Source organism: Diorhabda carinulata, chromosome 1 (genome assembly GCF_026250575.1).
Source record: "Diorhabda carinulata isolate Delta chromosome 1, icDioCari1.1, whole genome shotgun sequence".
Classification (NCBI taxonomy): domain Eukaryota; kingdom Metazoa; phylum Arthropoda; class Insecta; order Coleoptera; family Chrysomelidae; genus Diorhabda; species Diorhabda carinulata.
The window spans coordinates 11,870,513-11,892,292 of record NC_079460.1 but is presented as its reverse complement, the minus strand read 5'-3'; the positions used below and the strand labels follow the sequence as shown (position 1 = coordinate 11,892,292).

The window sequence follows — 21,780 nt, the reverse complement described above, 5'->3', positions numbered from 1 at the left end:
AAAGAAAAATTATATATTATTTTATGTAAAGTGAAAATAAAAAAACTTTGAGAAATTATTAATGATATAAACAAAAATTTTTACAAAAAATGACAAAAACTTTCTCAAACAAATTCAAACTTATAATATTACTAGTAACGATTAAATAAAAAATTATATAAAAGAATGCCATCAACCTAACAGAAAAAACTGTAGAAGAATTAGAACAAGGTACAAATAAATTAAGAATTAAAATTATTGACTCATTGACCAAAGGAAAAAAAGAGAAACGGGTTTTTGGTGAATAAGAAGTTGATAGTATTTATTCCTAGAGGTTGTCATGGTTGATTGAAATGGAATGGCTTGGGGTGTCATGTACTGTTGAATGTATCATATTGAAAATTTCCTAAACAAATCTCAACTAATTTTTACAATCTTACTTTCAAGTTTATAAATGTCATGCAAAATAATAACTTCCTTTTTCAGCCACGCAAGCCGTCCTCAGAAATGAATATTTACCATGAATTCTTTTTATTATGGTCTTTCCATAATACAAATAAATACGCTTGTTCAAAAATATGTGATAGTAACAGATGGACTTCTTCGTAAGTAATGGTATTTTAGTATTATTGTATCCAAATATTTTATCCACTTTGTTGTCTCCGCTCATTTTAATTTTACACATTCCCTTAATATCTGCCTTCATCCATGGTCACAAAAAATGTAGTTGTCATTTTAAATCTTATATACAGAATATTTCCAAACTCTTTTTAATATATTCACTTCTAATTCTGTCTTTGTTACTACAATCACCCCTCTTAGTTATTTTTATATGCTTGTATTTTACTTTTCTACTAGTTTTATGTGAAAATTGAACCATAAACCTATTTATCATAGATTTTGGAAATGCTTCACCAGATCTAAGGAAGATGGTTAAATTAAATACCAAAGTGTACAAACTCTAATATATTACGAGCTTTCGAATACTTATGTTTTTATCGTCTGGGAATCAATTATTTGAGAATTGCAATGTGATAAATTTTGTATTATCTTAAACATTAAATTCATTAACTTCAATATTCAAATTGCTTGATAAGAGTATTGAAAAATTAATACCCTTAATATTTCCCTAATAATCACCACTTGTCTGTTCACTTCAATTTATATCTTCCTAAATATTCATGTTTTCTTGAATTCTTACTTAGTTTTTTTCAATATCGTATGTAAAGGCTCCTTCATTTACAGTTACTCTATCCATTTTGAGATTCTACTCATTTTTGGTGACCAGTATTTTTCTTTTAATTAGTTAATCCATAAAAATGGATTAACTAATTAAATTAGGCTATGCTTAAATATTTCCTCTAAAATCTAAATTTGACTTCAAAATTATGAATTCATAAAATGGATATATTTTGTTTAGAAATGAAACTTTCTGTAGTCATAAGATGCCTTCATTACTTTCTAAAAAACAGACTGATGATAATACAAGTGCTTCTATCATGCTTTTATTGTCACGAAGGATCCGAGAAGGTTTTACCGTAGATGTAAGTAGTCTATTGTTTAAATTCAACACATATTAATATAAAGTGTCCATTGTATTATTTTATTATTATATTATACTGTAGGATTATTATAAATTTTAAATTTTAGAATATATTTTACATGAATGGAAATTTAGAAATTAAACTAATTCTTCAGTGGAAATCTTCAATATATGTTCACTACAAACTTAGATCACACTGGCCAGCTGCCAAAAATATTACACATTTTGAAGTTTACATATCAGGTTAGTACTTCATTATACACTATATTTTTTAAACATAAGCATAAAGGGATTAGTAGTTTACATAACAGCCATGTTTCATTCTGGTAACTGTGATATATCTTACCTCTAGTGAATATTATTTTTATTATGTTATATAAATTTTCAGCGCCTTATGAGTTCCTACATGACATAACCTGTATAATAAAAAAAGAATCGAAATCCTTATATAGACAGGCAATTATTGAGAGGTTTTGGATGAGATTGTCCCAACTATCATCTGGTGATTTAGGTCTAGCCCAACAACTTAGCTCTTTTCAAATCAATAAAGACTGGCATACTCTTCCTGAGAGTGTTCGAAATGGAATACCTGTCTTTATTTTGAATAATTCAAATTGTTCAGATGCTGCAAGACTTCCTTTAACTCCAAGGTAAATATGATTGATAGTTTATTAAATTAAGTAGGTACGATTTAAACGATTTTCTCTCAGATAAATTGTGAAATGTTGTGTTCATATGATAAGAGAGATAGATTCAAGAAGCAAGTACTTCAATTGCCCTAGTTGATCTATTTTTTATCACTCATGTTTTGGCAGCTTCAGTTATTCAATTTATATATATTATTTTACAAAATTATTTCAGCGACATGTCCAGTTTAAAATTTATCAATATGTGGCAACCAATCTGTCAAATGGAAACAAATAATTGGCGAAAATGGTTCCATGTCCATAAGATATCTTTAATACTACAACATGATAATCCTTTACCAAAATACTTACACTTGGCTAATTCATCTCAACGGTATCAAGTGAGTTCCCAAAAAATGATATTTTGGATTTTTATTTTTATTTTTATGAATCTCCCAATTATTAGGGCAAAATATACTTAATACTAGTTATTGGATTGTTTTTAGGTTGTTCAGTGTCGACAGGCAGCTACTGCTTTATACGGGTTTTTAGCAGAATGGACTTCTTTTATTTTAATAGACAATCATACATACTTAAAACTAATATATAAAGAAAGTGATAAGCCACCTATGTGGTTTTGTATAGTTCGAATTTCGTCAAAATTTCCTTGTGTTGTGCTCAACATTGGATTTACTACTGGGACCCCAGGAAATGTTAGAAATGAAGTAAGTGAAATCCTTTTTAAACAATAATGTGTAAGTATTATTGGCTCTTCATGATTGGTAGTTACAATATTTCTTCACACATCAGGTTTTGCCCAAATTGGTAAGCATAAAATGAAATTTAGCTCATTTATAGATACATGTTCATGAAAGGTCTTTCATTAAAAAACTTACAATGTTAAAAAAAAAATGTATGCATTATTTTTCATATTTTCAGTGATTTTTTTATTTTGATTCAAAGTCGATCATTCATTAAATTCTAATCAATAATCAGAACCAACATTTTTTCGCACATACATTGGATTATCTATCTGAGATTTAACCTTAGCATTACATTTCAGATATGTGAGGAATTGAAACTAGAAATATCTGGTTTGAAGTATCAGTCCAATTCTCAGAAAGTAAAAGAAAACCATTGCTGTGTATTGGTTCATAAACCTTTAGAAAAAATTCTTATTCGGTAAGTTTTAATTTCAAACATTGATTATTTCCTTTTGGAAATCTAAATTGATAATTGTACCTACACTTGTCTGATGTGACACAAGACTCTCACCTATTCATTTTTTTTTAATTTTCCATTTCTAAAGTCTTATAGCTTTGCAACTTCCAAACTACAAGAATTTTAAATCCCACTCTTTTCATAAATTGGCAGCTTACTTCAATACTGTAAATAATGATCTTAATTAGGTAATATGGTTTTATAGTACCTAAATGACTAGAATGAAAATTCATAGATATTATAAATAATTCTCAACACAAGCGAGTGTTATTTCTATCCTCTTTAATATTTGATCAAATGCATATCACTAAAAACATTTTATTTTACTTTTTTCAGGTATGATCGCATTCCTAACAACTACTCCACTGTTATTTTCCCAGATGGTACACAGCCTCCAAATTCAAGTTTGTACTTTCCATCTCCTGTTACTGGAACTTTATTCACGACTTTATCCAGATATTTATTTCATAAAAGATGGATATGGAGCGCAACTCTTCCATCAAACCCTCGATTAACGGACCTCTCAATTGCTAGAATTCTTCATACCATCACGAGGTATTTATGTAACAATTTTATTATATTGCATATGTGTAACATCATGAATTATATATTTTAGAATGAGGATGAAAGAAGGCTTCAGTTTTGCCTATTCAGCTCCTGGTATAATAACCATGACTCTAGAAGTATGGATGGATCCATCAGGAACTTGTATTGTTCAATATGTTCTTTTTCCTCCTCATTGCGCTAATGTGAGTGAAGAACTCTGTAGTGGGTCAGAAGAAGATAATGAACAATCTACAGATTTGGAAGCAGAATTACAAATGGTCACTGAAGTGTGGATTGAACCTCAGTATGGAAAAGTAGTACCTAGCAATCCGAGAATTACTTATGCTGATAATAAGCATTATTTCGAACTTGCAGATGCTGTATGTAACACTTTCAATAACTGATACTTGTTGAAGTTGAATGTCATATTAAAGGGGGATTTAAAAAACTGAAATGTAACTTTGCGGATAATATAATGCATCTTAAAAAGTGTAATACCCACCATTTCATACTCTTATTGCCAAGCTTACCTTGTTTTCAAATTATGTATGGTTTGGTACGAAATGTTCTATTCGGAAAGACAGCAAGCTCCAATTGATAAAAATTGGAATCAATAGTAGTGAACTGATTTTTTGAGGCATTTAAAAAGTTCTTTATTGTATCCATTTATCCCTCCTGTATTTTAAACATAGGATTGTCTCGCATGACAATTTATTACACATCTTGTATATAATTTTTTGATAATCTGCATCCACGGACAAAATGCGAACTGATTTTGTGTCTGATTCAGAACATTTTCTTCCACTATCAAACTACTTCTTTCGAGAGAGTGCTTCATAATTGTGAATTTCATTTACAGTTTAAAAATACAGGGATCAATATCAGTTCAGAAAGGATTATATTGTAGAATCATTAATTTATTCTAGATTTATATGGTCGATTCCCAATGCATACGTACTCTTTTAACAATGGAACATTTAAATTTAATGTGCCAAGACCCAGAGGATATTGAAGAACACAATTTGAGTGGATTTTTTAATCAGTCTTCTTTATTGGGCTCTAGTCGAAAAAGTTTTTCACGTAGAAGTAGCAAAAATAGTTACTTAGATTCACCCGTACCTGACAAAGGGTAAGTAGATATTACCATTTTGAAACGAGGAGTTTTTTTTAAATAAATTTGTATGATTTCAAATTTTGGAAATTATAGCTAGATACTTGTTGATAATATATATTGTATCTACAGTTTCAATAATGTTAGTTGTGAACATACACTGTCCTAATAAATTGACGAGTGGAGGAAATGGGAAGAATTAATAAATTGATAAAGTCAATGTTCTTAGAGAAAATGAGTATAAAAGAATAAAGGGTAGAAATGCTATCGGTTATACAGGGTGTTCCGGAACAAAAAATTCGGAAGTGAGTAGATGATGAGAAAATAAATAATGCTGACATAAAAAATTTTTCTCATACGGTTATAGGGTTATAGGCGTTTAAAGTTGTCAAATCAGAACTTATATTTTCCAAATTATACATTCGAACATTATGATTTTTTAATGGGATTCAATTACGTCGGAAACGGCTTGTACAATTTTTATGAATTTCTTTGCTTAAGGGTCTTGTGATACGGCCGGTATTATGGTGGTATCTACATTTTTGTTAGTTCTTTCCTTTTTCCGGACAAATAATGAACTTTGCTATTGCAAATGGATCACTATATATTTTGTGTTTTAAAAAATACCGATTATTTTTTATGTAATAGAATAAATAGTATACATTTAGATGGCTACGATTGAATAAACTCGTTTAATTTGAATATTCTTTAATAATTTATGTGCTAATACAAATCTCGTAACAAAGTTTACTGCCAGTAAGTTAGTAAAAAGTTTAACGAAACTGTTGCAGTAAAAGATTTATCCAAATCATGGCGTAGAAAACCTACAACAACTGAAGACAAATTTTTAAATGTTTGTGTCATGTTAGAAGTAGATCCACATTTGTGAATTAGAAAAATTATAATTTTAGAAAACATACAGTAAAGTGAGCAGCAGATGCTCAAAATGTTGTCCATTTACTTTAATATATTGTTTTATATACGATGTTTTTTAAGGAACCACACAGGAACTAGTTTGGGATATTTGGGATAGGCCTATTACTCAGGAACGAGGGATCGTATAAGATTTTTTTTTTGTCATTAACATTATTTTCACGCCATCTAATCTCTCCCGAATTTTTTGCATTAAGTTCCGGAACACTTCGTATAAGACTGCAAATTATGAATATCATTATATCAATATTTTCAGTGAATATTGAGTTTGCTGCAGACTTAAGGGATATAGTTGGATTTATTCATATCTCAACAAGACAGCGCAGCGGATATGCCTGTTCTTTCCATCATTAAATAAAACAAAATGGACTTGGGGAATCGTCCTAGTAGATTTCCCTATAAGTAGGAATATTAACAGTATCAAGGTACTTTACATTCAACTGTAAATCCAGACTTATCTGCCATTGCTTCCTGAAGAACTCTAGGAAAGTACTAGGGGAATGTATTTGTACGTCGACAAAATGTTGATAAGAATAAAATAAAATGCTTTTTCATAATGTTAGCCAAAACTGCAAACGTTTGTACACAAGCTTTTTTTATAGATAATATAACAATAATAAGGTATTGATGATTTAAAATAAACATCTACTTTTTGAGCTCTTTTGGAGTGAAATATCATTTAGTTGGTTTTACTCCAGTTGTGATTTAATCATGGATTTTATCTACAGCAAATGTGCTACATTTCAGATTTGATTCGGTATTATGTATTTATTCAGTTCAGTAAAGCTTTAAGTTTAATTTTCCTCTATTATGTAAAAGCTGGAATTTTATTTCATATTGTCTTAATGCTAAATTTAATGTGAAATGACCCCAATTTTAAGAATAAACTTAAATGTACTCCCTTGTAGCACAATTAATTTTATTTCTCTTATTTCAGAATAAGCTTATTGCTTTCTTCATGATATTCATTATTTTTTCACACTCAGAAAGTTTTATACACATTATTGTCAGTATATGATTAACTTGATAAATTTGTTTCAGAACTCAATGGTATCCTATAATTTCTCCAAGAATAGAACATATTCCATTCAAATTTGACCCGATCAGCATTTTGCCTTTATGTCAACAAACAGAGCTGTTATTTTCCATGTTTTCGACGGAAAATAAATATCTAAATGATGATGGTGTAGATAAAGCAAACAAATTGTTATTAGAAAATGTTCTAGAACATCTTGTTTTATTACATGATCATGAATTAGAACTTACCAAAGAAGATTCAGATAGTTTTACTCAACAAATTTTAACAAGACATGGGAATAAGCATCCACATATTTGTCCCATTTCTGGAGAAGTCTGTTATCAAGGTAATATAATTTAGCACCTTGGTTTTCGTAACTTTTGGATAAATTAATTGTATTATTGACTATTGCCTTTAAAAGATGGTTGGACTAAATTATATCAAGTTATTTGAGCGCCTGATTACGATTATTCAATTCAGGATCAGAAAAGCATATACTCAAATATCATAAATAGAACCAATGGCTTTGAAAAAATGAAAAAGTCTTAAGTCAAATTATTTTTCTGAATTTGTCTTATATTGTTTGAACAAAAAGATTATTTTTCCTCATTTTTCTGCACCAATCCTGCTTAAATATTCAAGTACTAAAAAGCAGTTGTGTGCAGTAACTCCAAACATATTGTGATGTCCGCCATATTCTATCGTATTGGCCACCACCGTATTTTCTGACAAGAAAAGTGCTACAAGCAATATGAGAGCAACAAATTGTACCGTTTTTTTAAACTGGTGAAATATTGGAAATTTTTACATCGAAATTGAAATTTGACCAGTTTTGCTATAAATTGATATGAAGATTGCCTTCTTAACTAAAAATATGAAGTATTTCTATTTTCTTATTAAAAATTAATTTTTTCATTAATAAATTTGTGTGATTAATGGTTCAATGTATTGTAGTTAACTCTCAGCAGAATGACAAAAAAGCTGTTTCACAATGGCGATGTTTTATAAAGGGAGTATCCAGTACACATATAATCCTAATCTTTGTCGCAGCTACATTAAATGATCTTAAAGCTTTGTTGTGTAGAGATAGTACAAACATTCCAATTATGAATCAAAACATCGATAGGGTAGATAGACCAAATTTATGTGAAAGTAGCTACAATGATGTTCCTATCAATAGTTCAAGTGCTCTTTGCTTACCTGTATATGTGTTTGATGCACCTCTCGCTAGACTAGTCAATGTTTATGTTGATAAACATGAAGAGTGCTCATCTCCTATACAAGATGTATACGAAGATCATAGATTTAAAATAAACAACTTTATTCAAGAGGAATATGTTAAGTAAGTAATTTTTAATTAAGAATTTAAAAATATTAATGGTAATTTTTGTTATCACATTCTTTGCTTCAAATAAATTAAGACAATGTTTTTAAGATCAAAATACACTAAAGAAAAAAATTATATGGTATATATTTTGCATATAGCATACATTAAGAGTTATTAACCCCAATTTATTGAATTATAAAAGGAGGATAAAATTTTGTTTCAAGTACCAATACAAATAGTATTAGTGAATGTAAAATATCTGTAAACATAAAAGTGACTATTGTGTTCACAGGATTTTGAGAAGATAACCTTTGTACTACTTTCGTTCTAGACATTTACTACTTACCCTCTAATGGGGATGTAATTCTGTGAAAATTGACTTAACCGTAATAGTTTCATAGAGTGAATAAAATTTTATTCAACACTAAAGTTGTGTTCACTCACTCAAAGGTTTATAATCTGCGGAACACTCATTTATGGGCTACTGATAATCCTCGACTACCAAGGGAGAACTATTTTCACAATAATTTTCTGTTAATATTGTGTTTGGTACTTTTGGAAATTACCTGATCAGTTTGTATGAGCTTTTTCTGAGATTAAATGGCATAGAAAACCTCAAGTTTCTTTAAAAAAATTTGGAGAATCTATTAAAGTGCATTCATATTTAAATTTAAGCCATGTTTTGATTCTTGGCTTATGGAGTTCCAGTCAATTTTACGAATGTTCAGAATAACCTAAATAAATGGATGCATTGAAGGTTGAAGCGAATTCAATTGTTCGCCAAGCAGTAGTGAATTTCATCTATTGGTTTTTTATTGGATCAATATCACACACAGTCTTTTGTTGTAAAATTAAGAAAGTACAGATCAAGTCATATTAAAAAATTTAAGATAATTCTTGTTTACATTTTTTTAAATAGTTAAGAAACATTTGGAGAAAGTTACATTTAGAGGGAGATACTCCGCTCATCCGTCACTGACAAAGCGTACTGAATCTGTTATTTTGAATATGGAAATCTTCGATTATTATATGTCCCATTTTTAATAGTGCTATTTGTGGTTTTAGATTAAAATCGGATGAAATGTTTGACACATCGACAGACATCAAAGATGAAACCATAATCGAATATACTAATTTGAAACAACATTGTAAAACGTTGGTTATTACACATTCAAAATGTTTTACCATATCTTTATTTGTTGCTCTTCATATGGGTATATATATGCACTCTTTTGATGTACAATCTGCAATGGACCAATGCGAAGAATCCATTACAGAAATAGATATAACAGAATATATTACCACAATATGTGCTCATGTTAAGAATAATAATGGTGATAAAATATCGGTCAAAGACCTCAATAATGCCTATCCATGTTCAGAATTGAAATCATTACATTCACTTATTAGAGAAAAATTTTTGAAAAAATTGAGTGCTATTTTTCACCCAATAGCAACAAGTAGTGAATTTTATTTTTATAAAAACCTGAAAAATTTTGAGTCCGTCGAAGAACATGTAGAAGATAGCGATGATGAGGCTTCCGATAATCATTCCGGGATTGTTGAATTCAAATCTGAAGAAATTAGTGAATTTTCCGAAGGACCTAATTTATTCCAAAGATTGGAAAGTGGAGTGAGTGGTTTCAGCGATTTTGTTCATAGCAATGATGTTAGTCCTCTATTTTTAAATCTTATTTGTACTTTGAAATACAATGGAACGGAATGTACAAACACTGCAGTAAGAGTTATACCAACATGTTTAGGTATGTAAGTGAATATTGCTGTCCAAGTTTTTTAAATTATATTTTATTAACGGTTTAGGAGAGTTGATACAACATTTAGAAAAACCAACTAAAGAAATTGACCGGGCCAATTTGCAAGTAACTTTAGATATGCTGTGCCTTACGCTACCTCCGGATGTACAAAATATTATTAACAATTATTCACATCAAGGCCTTAGAACTACCTCATTTTCTTCTGATTTCCAACCTAGTTTAGTTAGTGAAGATACAGAAGTGAGTTTTAATACACAGTAAGTAAACCTTTGAATGTGTAGTTAAAAATGTGAAACTTAACGTAGTTTTCCTTTTAGAATATCAGAACCTCTAAACCATCTTTCAGAAACCCAAAAAAAATCAATTTTTTCTCTAAATGAAGAAATAAAATGGTTGCTTAGAGACGAGATATGTACAGCTTTATTGGACCAAGATCCTGTGTCCACAGAAACATTGAATTATGCAATGAATCATATTACAGAAGGTGTTAGCCGAAATGCTACTTCTTGTGTGCAAGATGTCATTAAACTAAATTTTGTTTATGCGACCCCTCAGAGTCATGAAAAATTTGTTGAAGAATTCGCAAATTTGAAATTACCATATAGTGGTTACAAACTCTGTAAACTAGAAGATTTGTACTATCTAGCTAAAGATTGCATGGACTTGACTAGCAGTGAAAGTAATGCATTTATGCGAGATAGTCTCGATCAGAATACATTCATTCCACTACAAACAGAAAATTCCTCCAATGGTTTTTTAAATAATACTTCTGAGTCAATACCAAATGAAACATTCAATTCCACAGAAGAGGTGGGAAATGCTGAACAAAATATTAAAGAACAAATCTCCCAGCAAAGTGATATTTCTAGTCTAAATGAAAGTGCCCTTGGTACAGATGGAGGTAAGTAACATTTTATTCTCAATGGTGGTATCTAGTACGTTTTCTTCTATATAATGATGCTACAATAAAATTAGATAGCTCACAACATTTTCAAGTTTCTGTTCTATGTTTATAAATTATCAAAAAGAATGGAAACGTATTATATATGTAATGTATATTATTTATCTGTTTTTATTGTAGCTTTTACACTTTTAGGATATGATGAAGATGTTAGTGAGGATTTCTATGACTATGATTGGTTAATTACACTAAGTAATAAAAGAGCCCATTTGCCCAACTTTTGGTTGATCATGAAAGTTGCCCAAGACGAAGTCAAAGTTTATTTTCATTGTCGGTAATTAAACTCTATATTGCTTACATACTATAAGCTTTCAAATCTCCCATAAATTTGAAATTACGTGCAAATTATATTCAATATATTCAATAATATATTGTGTAGTTATTAACTGTAGTTGTTGTTTTCCAAATTTGATGAAAAGTTATAGTTGTTGAAAGGATACAAACCTTGTAAATTTTTCCGCTTTTATATGTGTTTATGAAAACTCAATTATTATTTTTTAGCTTTATGGAGCTTTCCACTATTCAAGTTGGAATATATTTGGAAGTACAGAGGACTATGTGCGAAGCTGTTAGAAATCTTTGTAAAAGAATCAACCAGCTGCTTCTTCTACAAACCCTATATGAAACTAAAAATTGTGATCCTTTATTAGAACCTGATGATAGTAACGATATTTGTAATTCTCCAATTTCAAGAAATGCATCATTTGCCAGATTAAAAAGCTATGATTGTAAGTAAGATGTTGCTCCTACTATTTAATCTTTTCTGTAGGATTAACTAGTTTTGCGCTGATCTATATTTAAGAAGAGATTTTGTACAAAATATGTAACTCCTCCCAAAGGAGGATATTTTTCTGGGATTTTTGTTTCCAACATCCCAAGGTGTTATACTATTGCTTCAAAGTACTTAAGCCTCTTATGAAGTTGTCCTCTGCCGTGCCTTTAGTCTTACTTATAGTTGTATTTAAAAGTATAAGGAATTTTGGAGGTGGCTATTGCAAATTATAAATAGACCATTTTTTTGTACTTTCACATGATATGTATTAAATAATAAAAATGAAATACTGAATATAAGGGAAAAATCACAATTTATTTTTATGAATGAGAGAGAACCTATTTACTAATCCAAAATTGTTTTTACCTGTCAAAATTACTCAGTCATAAAAATAGACTACAACTTTTTGCATAGTGTGCTTTATGAATTTAATTTAATTTAATTACATCATTACCACCCTATTGAGAAGTGATGCAAACTGGATGTAATTACATAGTACGTTTTTAATTCGCTTCAACATAACAGAATATGAAGTTTTTCGATCAAAATAAAAAATATTAATTTATTACAAGATTTTTTAAAATTTTTTTGTGATTTTTTAATTAATTCTTGATGTAATTTAATATCTTTCAGATATTGAAAATAATGAAGACAGTGATATGATGGCTTACTCCGCTTCTTTGTCAGAAGCATCATTGAATTTTAAAGCTGGGGAATTCAGTTGTCCAGTTGTGTGGGAAACTCCTTTTATTCTACATCCTCGGCTGAAGACTGGACCTGGAAAATCTGGAATATCCAGAGGAATACTGGCACTAAAAAATATTCTGGATAAATTTTCTGTGTCAAACAGAACCAATATGTTTGTTTACCGAGACAATCAGAAAAATGTATTTTATTTGAGGTAAGTCTTAAATGACTTAATCATTTAACTGAACAGAATAAATAACTGATTTAACATTTCTTATTAAAATCATTTCTTCACTCATATTTTTAAATTAGTATGACTATACTTTGTCATTTAAATAAAATAAAAAAACTTTTTACAAACCACAAGTATGTTGCTTAAATTTGCTGCTCAAGTTATAATCCTTGATACATGATGAGCTCATTATCAGATAATAGACACTGATATATCTGAAATAAGAAAGTAAATTGCTAAGTGATTACTTTGTTACCAACAGAAATGTCAGAGTTCGTGCTTGAACTAACAGAAGAATACTAAAATATTAATCAAAAACTGCATATCACAGGGATATAGGTTCCCCAGAGATCATGTACCAGGTGGGCGACTAAGAACGGCCGTCGGCCATATCTCAGGAACGGATTATATTACAGCTTCAGGAAGAAAAAAAAATAACTAAAGTGGCCCCGACCCGAGAAACTCGTAGGAATTATTTTCAGAATTTCAGGTCCACCACCAAAGGGAGTATTTGAAAGTATCAAATTGAAAAAGCAATTTTTTTACAATTTATTCAATTCAAATACAATAATCCAATTCTTTTAACGAATTTTTCATTTGACAAGACTCAGTCTGACTCTTCAAATAAGAGTTGGAGAAGAGTTGGAACCTTGATATAAAAAAATGTTATGTCCGGTTCTGCTTAGCCAATTTTTCTGAATTAAATATTGTTTGAAAGATCATTTATCCAGCAATACAAAATATATAATTTCTAAACAATTTAATTAGCAACTTGAATGCTAGGAGGCGTTGTTTCATGTATTTTAGATATTGTATTTGAATATGTTTTGAAAGTAAATTAAATTAACATCAAAATAGTGAAAACCGCATGCCAATATCTTAAGAAATGTGTAAACGGTAAAAATAATGGACAATAAAAATTTATTCTGGATGGAAAGTTCTTACGTCGGTACCTACAGTCCTTTAGTTTGAACTGTTCTCATATAATCTTATTATTGCCGCTAAATGGTGTTATCTAAATGTAAAGCTAATATTACTAACAATGAAAACAAATCATTGAATAAACCATGTAACAAATTTAAAAATTAACAACTAACATAACTACATAATTAGTGGCGCCCTAGGTGTTCAAAACAGTTTTGTCGTGGGCGTATTGGTTTAAACGAATTATTTTATTGGGCTCCACAAATAAAAATTCAAGTTTGATCTGGAGATCGGTTTGCCAAATAAATGAAATTCCACCAATCAGTGTATTTTTTATATAAAACTATTATGTTGTAAGAACATGTCACACCGAATAGCTACGGCTATGCCTTTTAAAGAAGTGGAAATTCGTATCTTAAAGTTTTAGTGTAGAATTATGCACCACATATTTACAAACCAACGACTCTGATGTTGGTCTTTTGGTATCCAACGGGCTTTTGTTTCGGACCAGTATTGCATATTATGGTGATTTACTTATTACCATTACTATGAAACGCAGCCTCATCTGTACACAAAATTTGTAAAAGTTTTTGAGGATCGTCGTGTAATCATATTTACTTGCTTATTATTTCATTTTATATATTTTCTACTGATTTTGTATGCTTTGCTACAATAGCAAACAAATACAACATTTTTAACTACGTTTGAAGAAAAATTCTCGCCTTTTATGCTTCTATTTAAATTTGTCAAAAAAATCACGATATCTAAAAATTACGCCCTCTAGCATTCAAGTTGCTAATTAAATTGTTTCGAATTTTATATTTGTACCGCTTGGCAAAGGCTCTTTCAAACAACATCGAGTTTGTAAAAATCGGCGAAGCAAAACCGAACTGACAAGCATTTTTTCATAACAAGGTTCCCACTTTTCCCCACCTCCTATTCGAAATAGACTAAAACTTGTATATTGGAGAATATCTATAATTTGTTGAAGAATTTGTTCATGAGATATGGCCGATGGCTGTTTTTAGTTGTTATCTAGTAAGTCAATGTTCCACCCGGTACATTGTTTTATTAGATTGTTAGAAAATAGTATTGAGATAGAGTATGACTTTTAGAGAACTTTTAGAGAAGTTATTGGATCACTCCATCACTCAAAGGGAACCATGTGGTTGTGGATCAAAAATATCATGCAGATAAAGAAGAAGATTCACGCGTGGTGCATACAGATTTAATATCAATAACAATATACTAGACAATAGCTGCTTTCCATTTACATACAAGTGAATTGAGACACTCAGTTATGGGAGTATCTTATACTCAGATAATGACGTCACTGCTCAGTGAATAATTGAGTGAATTGATATTCTCAATAACCACATAAAATTCACCATTATCATTGTTGATCTAACCGTCTGTTACTCGCAGCGGAAGAAAAGATGTAACTAAAGTAATATTATTTATAAGATTATCTACTTATGGCTGTTTGTTATAATTTAGTATTGTGTACTCGCTTGCAAGATCTGAGTTTACAAAACTCACTAAAATACACGGTCCCAAGGTTGTGCAGATTGCCGGTAAAAACAAACGTGCATTGAACTGTTATGATGTCACAAGTGAGAGTAATCTGAGTTTTGATGTAATTGGAAAGCAGCTGTAGTTCTAAGATTTATCTAATTTATAAGAATACAATTTCCATGAATAATAATGAAAATCCAGTATTAAATTGCCTAAATAAGATTGATAATCAAATGGAAGAGATTATTTTTTATTCGTCCAGATTATTAAATCTCAGCCAAAGTAGTTTTTCAAAAAAAAAACTTCGTTTTTCTATAACTGTTTGTACTATTTGTTGGATATATCTAAGAAAGCCAATTAACTCCACAATATTTTTTGTTTGTACCTACCATAAAAAAGCTTCCATTCTAATGACAATACGTTTATTTTGTGCCTTTTTATATTTATTGCTGTACGTTATTACTAACAATAGGATTAATGTTTTTTTTAGACTACAAGAAAACATGTATTACTCTGGAACAAAATCGTTTCTTAAAACTAACGAATATGAAACTACTACCACGGTTTCTAGAAGTCCATCAATAGCTTCACTGCCATTTTCTCAAAATAAATCGCTTCTGACCCAGTCCGAACAAAGCATAGTATCTGCGACATCGGTAATTTTCATGTGTCTCCTAAAAATAATTCAATTGATAATAGCTTAGTTGAATAAGAATTTTCCAATCTTTCTTGTAGAAATAAGTAATTTTATTTATCATGTTCTACCAAAGTTTATACTTCTATACCAATTAAATATTACTATTTAAATATTTTTCAATGATGCTGATAAATTAAAAAAAAATTGATTTTCCTAGAATACATTAATTATTTTCTCCGGCCTTTTTCAAATTGGGTTTATGTTTGATATAGACTGATATACGTCCAAGAGTAAGATCTTTTGGTGAGAGAGAAAGCAGAGATGGATCACATGAAGATACCTTAATTTTGAAGGTTCATGGTATAACTGAAGCTGGTTCAGATGTTCAACTTGATCTAGTTCAAGTTCTCCAAAATCGTCTAGATGATGCAGTACTAGAATTTTTATCTATTATGTTAGCAAGAAATGCAATGTGTCCTTTAACTCCAGAGGATGTACACTTCATCCAAAGGCCTAATAAGCTTCCTGAACTCATAATAAGGGTAGGTTTACTATTTTTACTATTTAATCAATATTTTTTTGATATTAAACAAATTTGATTTTAAAACAAATAAAATATTTTTTGTTTGAGTAAAGTTTCAATGAAGTAAATATAATTATTTTTGTTTTCAGCTGACAATTCAAGAGTTTGCATTCCACTTTTTAGAATCCTTCATACATTATCTGAAGCAGAATTTACTCCAGTTCTTGAATGTCCCAAAATACACTGATAACCGGTCACATTACCATTTTAAAGATTATGCAAAGAATAGTGACCGTGATGTACTCACTAATGATGACAATATTTTCATTTATAACCAGAGCCAGAATCCTTCTTCAGGAAGTCGAGGCATAGCTTGTATAGCTTTGGCGTTCATTAATAATTTCTGCAAGGAAAGGGGACAAGGGGATAAGTTTAATTTCTCCAAGATTTTTGAATCTGGAACTTACGAAACAACTGTTACATCTGATATTATTGATAATAATGGTAAATTCTATTTCATTTATGCTGAAACATTATTAATTTCTTGATTTTATAGGTGATTTTCCTCCATTTTTCTTAGAATTTAGGTTGTGGAAACAGGGACGTGTCAATATTGAAAATTTATCTGACAAATTAAAACTCGCTGTTTCTCAAGCTTCATGGGATATCGTAACTGAATATTATCTCTTAAGAAATCCTCTCTGCATTGAGAGTGAGAAGAATATTTATGATGATATAGGTACTAAACCTTTGAATTTGAACACTGAGGATTTAGAATTTAAAAAGGAAATTGAATTTAACTGTAGATTGGATATGCAGTGTGAAATTAAAATTAGAGTGGCAAACGTTGAAAAACCAAAATGGGAACACTGTATTTCGAAAAAGAAGAGAAGACATGCAATTCAACCTACTTTTAAAGCTACAAGATCAATAACGTTCGATGAGAGTTGTAGACAAAAAGAACTTATAAAAGAAAAAAATCAAACACAAAAGTTCTCCGTAAAATTAAATGCATATGAAACCGGAGAAACTGGTATTTTATCTGTTATATATTCTAAATATTTACCTGAATGGTTAGAATTTGGCCACAGAATGAATACTCCCTCAGTGAAAAAACATAAAGTTTTACTTCAAAGTCGACATTTACCCAATATTATTGTAGGAGAATTGATTAGTATTCTGAAAGATTGCCCAAGGGCTTTCAGATGTATTCCTGTCCATTCTATTAGGAAAAAAAGTGATGATATTTACGTGCCTTTTGTAGCTTCTAGACTCATTCATAGATATGTAATTTTATCAAGAAATATGGATCATTGGCATGCAACTGTTTCAGTTGAAGATGGCAGCGAAGTGCCTGATTATATAACACCACAGGCACTGAAACATACCCAAAAATTTATTCCAGAGATTTCCAAAAATAAGTTTATACCCAGACAAAAAATGTTGTGGATCTCAGTGGAAAACGATTGTGTGAGTATCAAGTAAAGTTTACTAAAATTATATGTCAAACAAGATTTTGTTTTTCAATATTATCTCTTTTTAACTTCACACATTTAGACCAGAAAATTTCTAATTTTTTCAAATCATTCAAAAAATAATCTTTCTTTCCGTTCCGTTTGTCTCTGCCATCAAATCCTTTAAAACATCGCTTTTCAACAAGTTATTTCAAGTTTGGAAACAGAAAGTAATAGAAGGAAGCCAGAGAATATGGCGGATGAGACAACCAATCCAAAATGGTGTCGTAATGGAACAAAATTCTTTTCTTCAACAAATGTGGTCGCCCTTTTTTAAGTTCTGCATCACCGAACTCGTGTCAGCCAATAAGCATAATGTTAGCCAGTTATTGTTCTCCCTTTTTCTGAATAATCAATGAAGATTACACCATTGGAATCCCAAAACACCTGCCATGACCTTATTGACAAAAAAACTTTTTTCTTCGTTCCTCGGGTGAAATCAATTATTTTGGTTGTATTTTTTTTTCTAAGGTACAATGGTGTACCCAAGTTTTATCCACTAGTTGGGAAAAATTCACTTGAATAACGTTTGAAGACATCATTTGAATTTTTAGTTTGAGCGAGTTTTTTATCAACACTAACCATTCGCGGTATCCACATTTCAGATAGCTTTTTCATAAATATCATCTTTCATACAAAATATTGAAATATTAACTCCATTAGTTATCTCACATATTTATATTAGAAGATTGTTAAGTAAAAGTGCGCAGATTTCTGGATTATTTACAATAAATAACGGTCCCGGATCCTCAACTTCCGTGTTTATGTGACAACTTATAAAAGCAGAGAATCACTTATAAATCATTCTATGGGACAGAGCCATTTCAGGATAATATTCATTTAATTTTTCCATCGTTTCTTTGATGGTTTTGCCATATGAAATTTAATTTACCTTCGAAATTCTTTTATCCATATTTATCCAACAAAATAATTTTTTTGATATGATTATTAAAACTAATCTCTTTGTCAGATTTATGTTTAATTCTGATGCCATCAAGAACTTGCCAAAAACTAACAGATTACTCATAGTCCTGATATACTACTGGTTTCTAGATAATAGGAAAGAGATGGAGTGGGAGACCTATATCGGCAATTTGATCTCACAGAGCTGTCAGAGCTTATGTATGTTTTAAAAACGTCAGGCATCTGTTATTGCGTATATGCTGCTTTGCTATCCTTCGTGCTAAATGCGCAATGTGTGTTGCTCACTTTGCGCCGAGGTCAGCGCACCATCTCATTGATTTGTCTACCACGAGAAGAAGGGAGACTCCTAGCGTGGCGAAATAAGGGGAGTGGGAGTAGGTCGTAGCGAGCATACGCTAAATGCCACACATTCCAGGCCATTCAGATAAATTTAAATAGATAAACAGAATGTAGTTAGTGACTATTTCAAATCAACTGTCAAGTGATAATTTTAGTTTCCGATATATTTATTGTACCAACATAAAAAATAAATTAAAAATATTTTGGGTGGTTGCTACTTCTTGCCAGATAATGTACTGTGATATATAAGTGAAAAAAATTCAAATAAAGAACAAAACTTCAATTGTTGCAACATTTTTCATATAAATGAATGATAAAAATTAATTTATTCCTTATACAAAGTTAATGAAAGACTGAGAATGATTAAAAATTGTAATTCACATTAAAAATTTACATATATGTTATAATAAATTCTCATAATATTTTAAAATATTTAATTTTACTTCACACTTTTCCATGCTTAGGAATGACAGAAAAGAAATGAATATTTTTAACTGACATTAAAACGTACAACTGACGTTTAAAAAATTAATTATTACTTGTTGAGTGTTGTGTTGGCACATTTATACTATGATGATTAAAAAATATATTTAATTATGTAGTAATTGAAAAAATATATTATAACCCTTATAACTTTTTTTGGAGATAACATATTTGTTTATACATTCCTCTTTTTTTACCGGGTTGGGTATTATTAGAAGAACCCCAGTTAAATTTTTTAATATATTGAATAAAACTATTTTAGTTCTTGGCTTGTACATTTCTAAGTTTTCAATTCAAATCTCCAATTTATACAAATCACAAAATATATGAATAAATTTCTAAAATATTAGAACCATTTTTTTTATGATTGACTCTCGTTTCTATTCATCTGTGTCAGTGATGGGTATATTTTAATGTTCTTCTTGAAATATTTAACATTATCTTGGTAGCGAATTAAAGTTTTCAAAGGCATCATCGGTACATGCAAATACGTGCAAGAAACCTTGTTGGATTTACAACTTACCGAATTCAACTTTACCTTAAATGCCCCATCTCAATTATTTTTATGTTATCCTTAATATTTTCTGTTTTGTTCTGAATTTTCATAGTAAATTTTTTGTGGTAAATTTTTGGTTTTTCAGTATCAATAATCTTCTACATCTTTTCATCTATAGTTTTTTCCAGTACAATTAACAATTCTATAAAAACAAAACATATTAGAATGTGATATAATAATTTAAATACTTAAAATTACGTTTTCTACTTGCTTTCTTTTGCTAAATTTCTGATACGCTTGAATATTGTCGAGGGTCATGTTTAGCCTGTCTTAAGGGTTCCATAAGTTGCCGTAAGACCCGCATCTTTTTTGGTTTTCTGGAGACTGTTACGGTTAGCTTGCTTAAAAGAATCTGTTTGCAATTTGGACTCTTTGGCATCAGTTTGTGCAGATGGTGTGGTGATTTCATCGAATGTACCTTTTGACGCATTCTGAGAGTCAGTAACTCCTTCCATAGTGCCCTTTTGGATGACTTTTCTATTTTATCAAGATCGATCAGTGGGAGTTGTGGGGTGATTGAGTAGGAGTATTTGGACAGTTATTATTCTGTTGAGCGTTGGATTTCTCAGCCCTAGTTGATTGCGGATTGTTGATGTGTGCTTCGGATTATGCGGTAGGTAAGTGAGGAATATTGGTTTCACTATGTAGCCAAATTTGATGCCCAAGTTATTTAGCTTGTTCATTATCAGATATGAGAAATTGTAGGGCTCATATAGTATATGTCAGACTACTGTAAGAAGTCTTCTAGCTTTTAAAATTGGATATATATATATATATATATATATATATATATATATATATATATATATATATATATAATAAACTATAATATTTATAGTAATATAATAGTAAACAAAAACTGTCTTGCATGTGCGATGGAGAAAACAATGTTCACTATACTATTTACGTTCGTGTTTTCTTTTGTCAAAAAACACTTTTAAATTATAGGTGGCACGACTGCTGTTCTGTCTTTTTAAAATTATTTCTGCACACATCGACGTTGTCAAAAAAGTGAATCGGGCTTTTTTCTAACATTTATTTTATATTTGTAAATATATGAAAAAAGTGCATTAGTCAAAATATACCTATCCTCAAATATAATACTCTTATGGTGAGATGTTCAAATTATACTTGATACCTGTTTATACAAAACAATAGATAATATCTTTTAAATATTTATATGTTGATAAAAATTTAATTCTAATAGAAGTATATTTTTTACAGATTGTTATTTATACTTACAACTGGGCAAAGGAAAATATTGATAAATTGTATAATAGTTGTTCTAATTTGGGTTTATGGCTTTGTGTGAGATCTTGTTTTTTGAATTCAGTCATTTCTCAAAAATTAGGTCTATTCCACAATCAGTCACTAACAAGAAAATTATTTGTAAGTATTGAATATGAGTAATAATATATGAGTAGGCTTAAACTAGTATAAGAGAACATTAACATATTGAAAGGTTTCAAATGTATTCTTTTTATTAGAACCATTGAGGTAAACTTTAATTTATTAAATTGTAACTTTTGAATTAACCATTTATTTAATGATAAAATTTTGCTTTTTGAAAAAAATCCAATATACTTAAGAAGAAAATAATTAGATTTAACAAAATATGTATCTACTCCGATTTT

The 21,780-nt window shown here is 29.8% G+C and overlaps 1 protein-coding gene across 2 annotated transcripts in view; it reads left to right on the top strand.

The window, feature by feature from the left end:
* The window catches only part of LOC130893985 (KICSTOR complex protein SZT2-like), a 41,241-nt gene that overhangs the window by 5,254 nt on the left and 14,207 nt on the right, over positions 1-21,780 (top strand). The window contains exons 8-30 of one of the 2 annotated variants that reach the window (XM_057800460.1): positions 466-584; positions 1,400-1,523; positions 1,630-1,765; positions 1,911-2,172; positions 2,384-2,549; positions 2,655-2,873; positions 3,212-3,330; positions 3,706-3,924; positions 3,986-4,295; positions 4,842-5,044; positions 7,001-7,323; positions 7,932-8,319; positions 9,370-10,067; positions 10,126-10,336; positions 10,397-10,980; positions 11,161-11,314; positions 11,542-11,768; positions 12,446-12,713; positions 15,661-15,826; positions 16,080-16,349; positions 16,480-16,834; positions 16,887-17,800; positions 21,371-21,535. In XM_057800460.1, coding sequence (XP_057656443.1) covers positions 466-584; positions 1,400-1,523; positions 1,630-1,765; positions 1,911-2,172; positions 2,384-2,549; positions 2,655-2,873; positions 3,212-3,330; positions 3,706-3,924; positions 3,986-4,295; positions 4,842-5,044; positions 7,001-7,323; positions 7,932-8,319; positions 9,370-10,067; positions 10,126-10,336; positions 10,397-10,980; positions 11,161-11,314; positions 11,542-11,768; positions 12,446-12,713; positions 15,661-15,826; positions 16,080-16,349; positions 16,480-16,834; positions 16,887-17,800; positions 21,371-21,535 — 6,600 coding nt within the window. The remainder of the gene's footprint in view (positions 1-465; positions 585-1,399; positions 1,524-1,629; positions 1,766-1,910; positions 2,173-2,383; positions 2,550-2,654; positions 2,874-3,211; positions 3,331-3,705; positions 3,925-3,985; positions 4,296-4,841; positions 5,045-7,000; positions 7,324-7,931; positions 8,320-9,369; positions 10,068-10,125; positions 10,337-10,396; positions 10,981-11,160; positions 11,315-11,541; positions 11,769-12,445; positions 12,714-15,660; positions 15,827-16,079; positions 16,350-16,479; positions 16,835-16,886; positions 17,801-21,370; positions 21,536-21,780) is intronic. The other variant, XM_057800469.1, reaches the window with a different exon arrangement.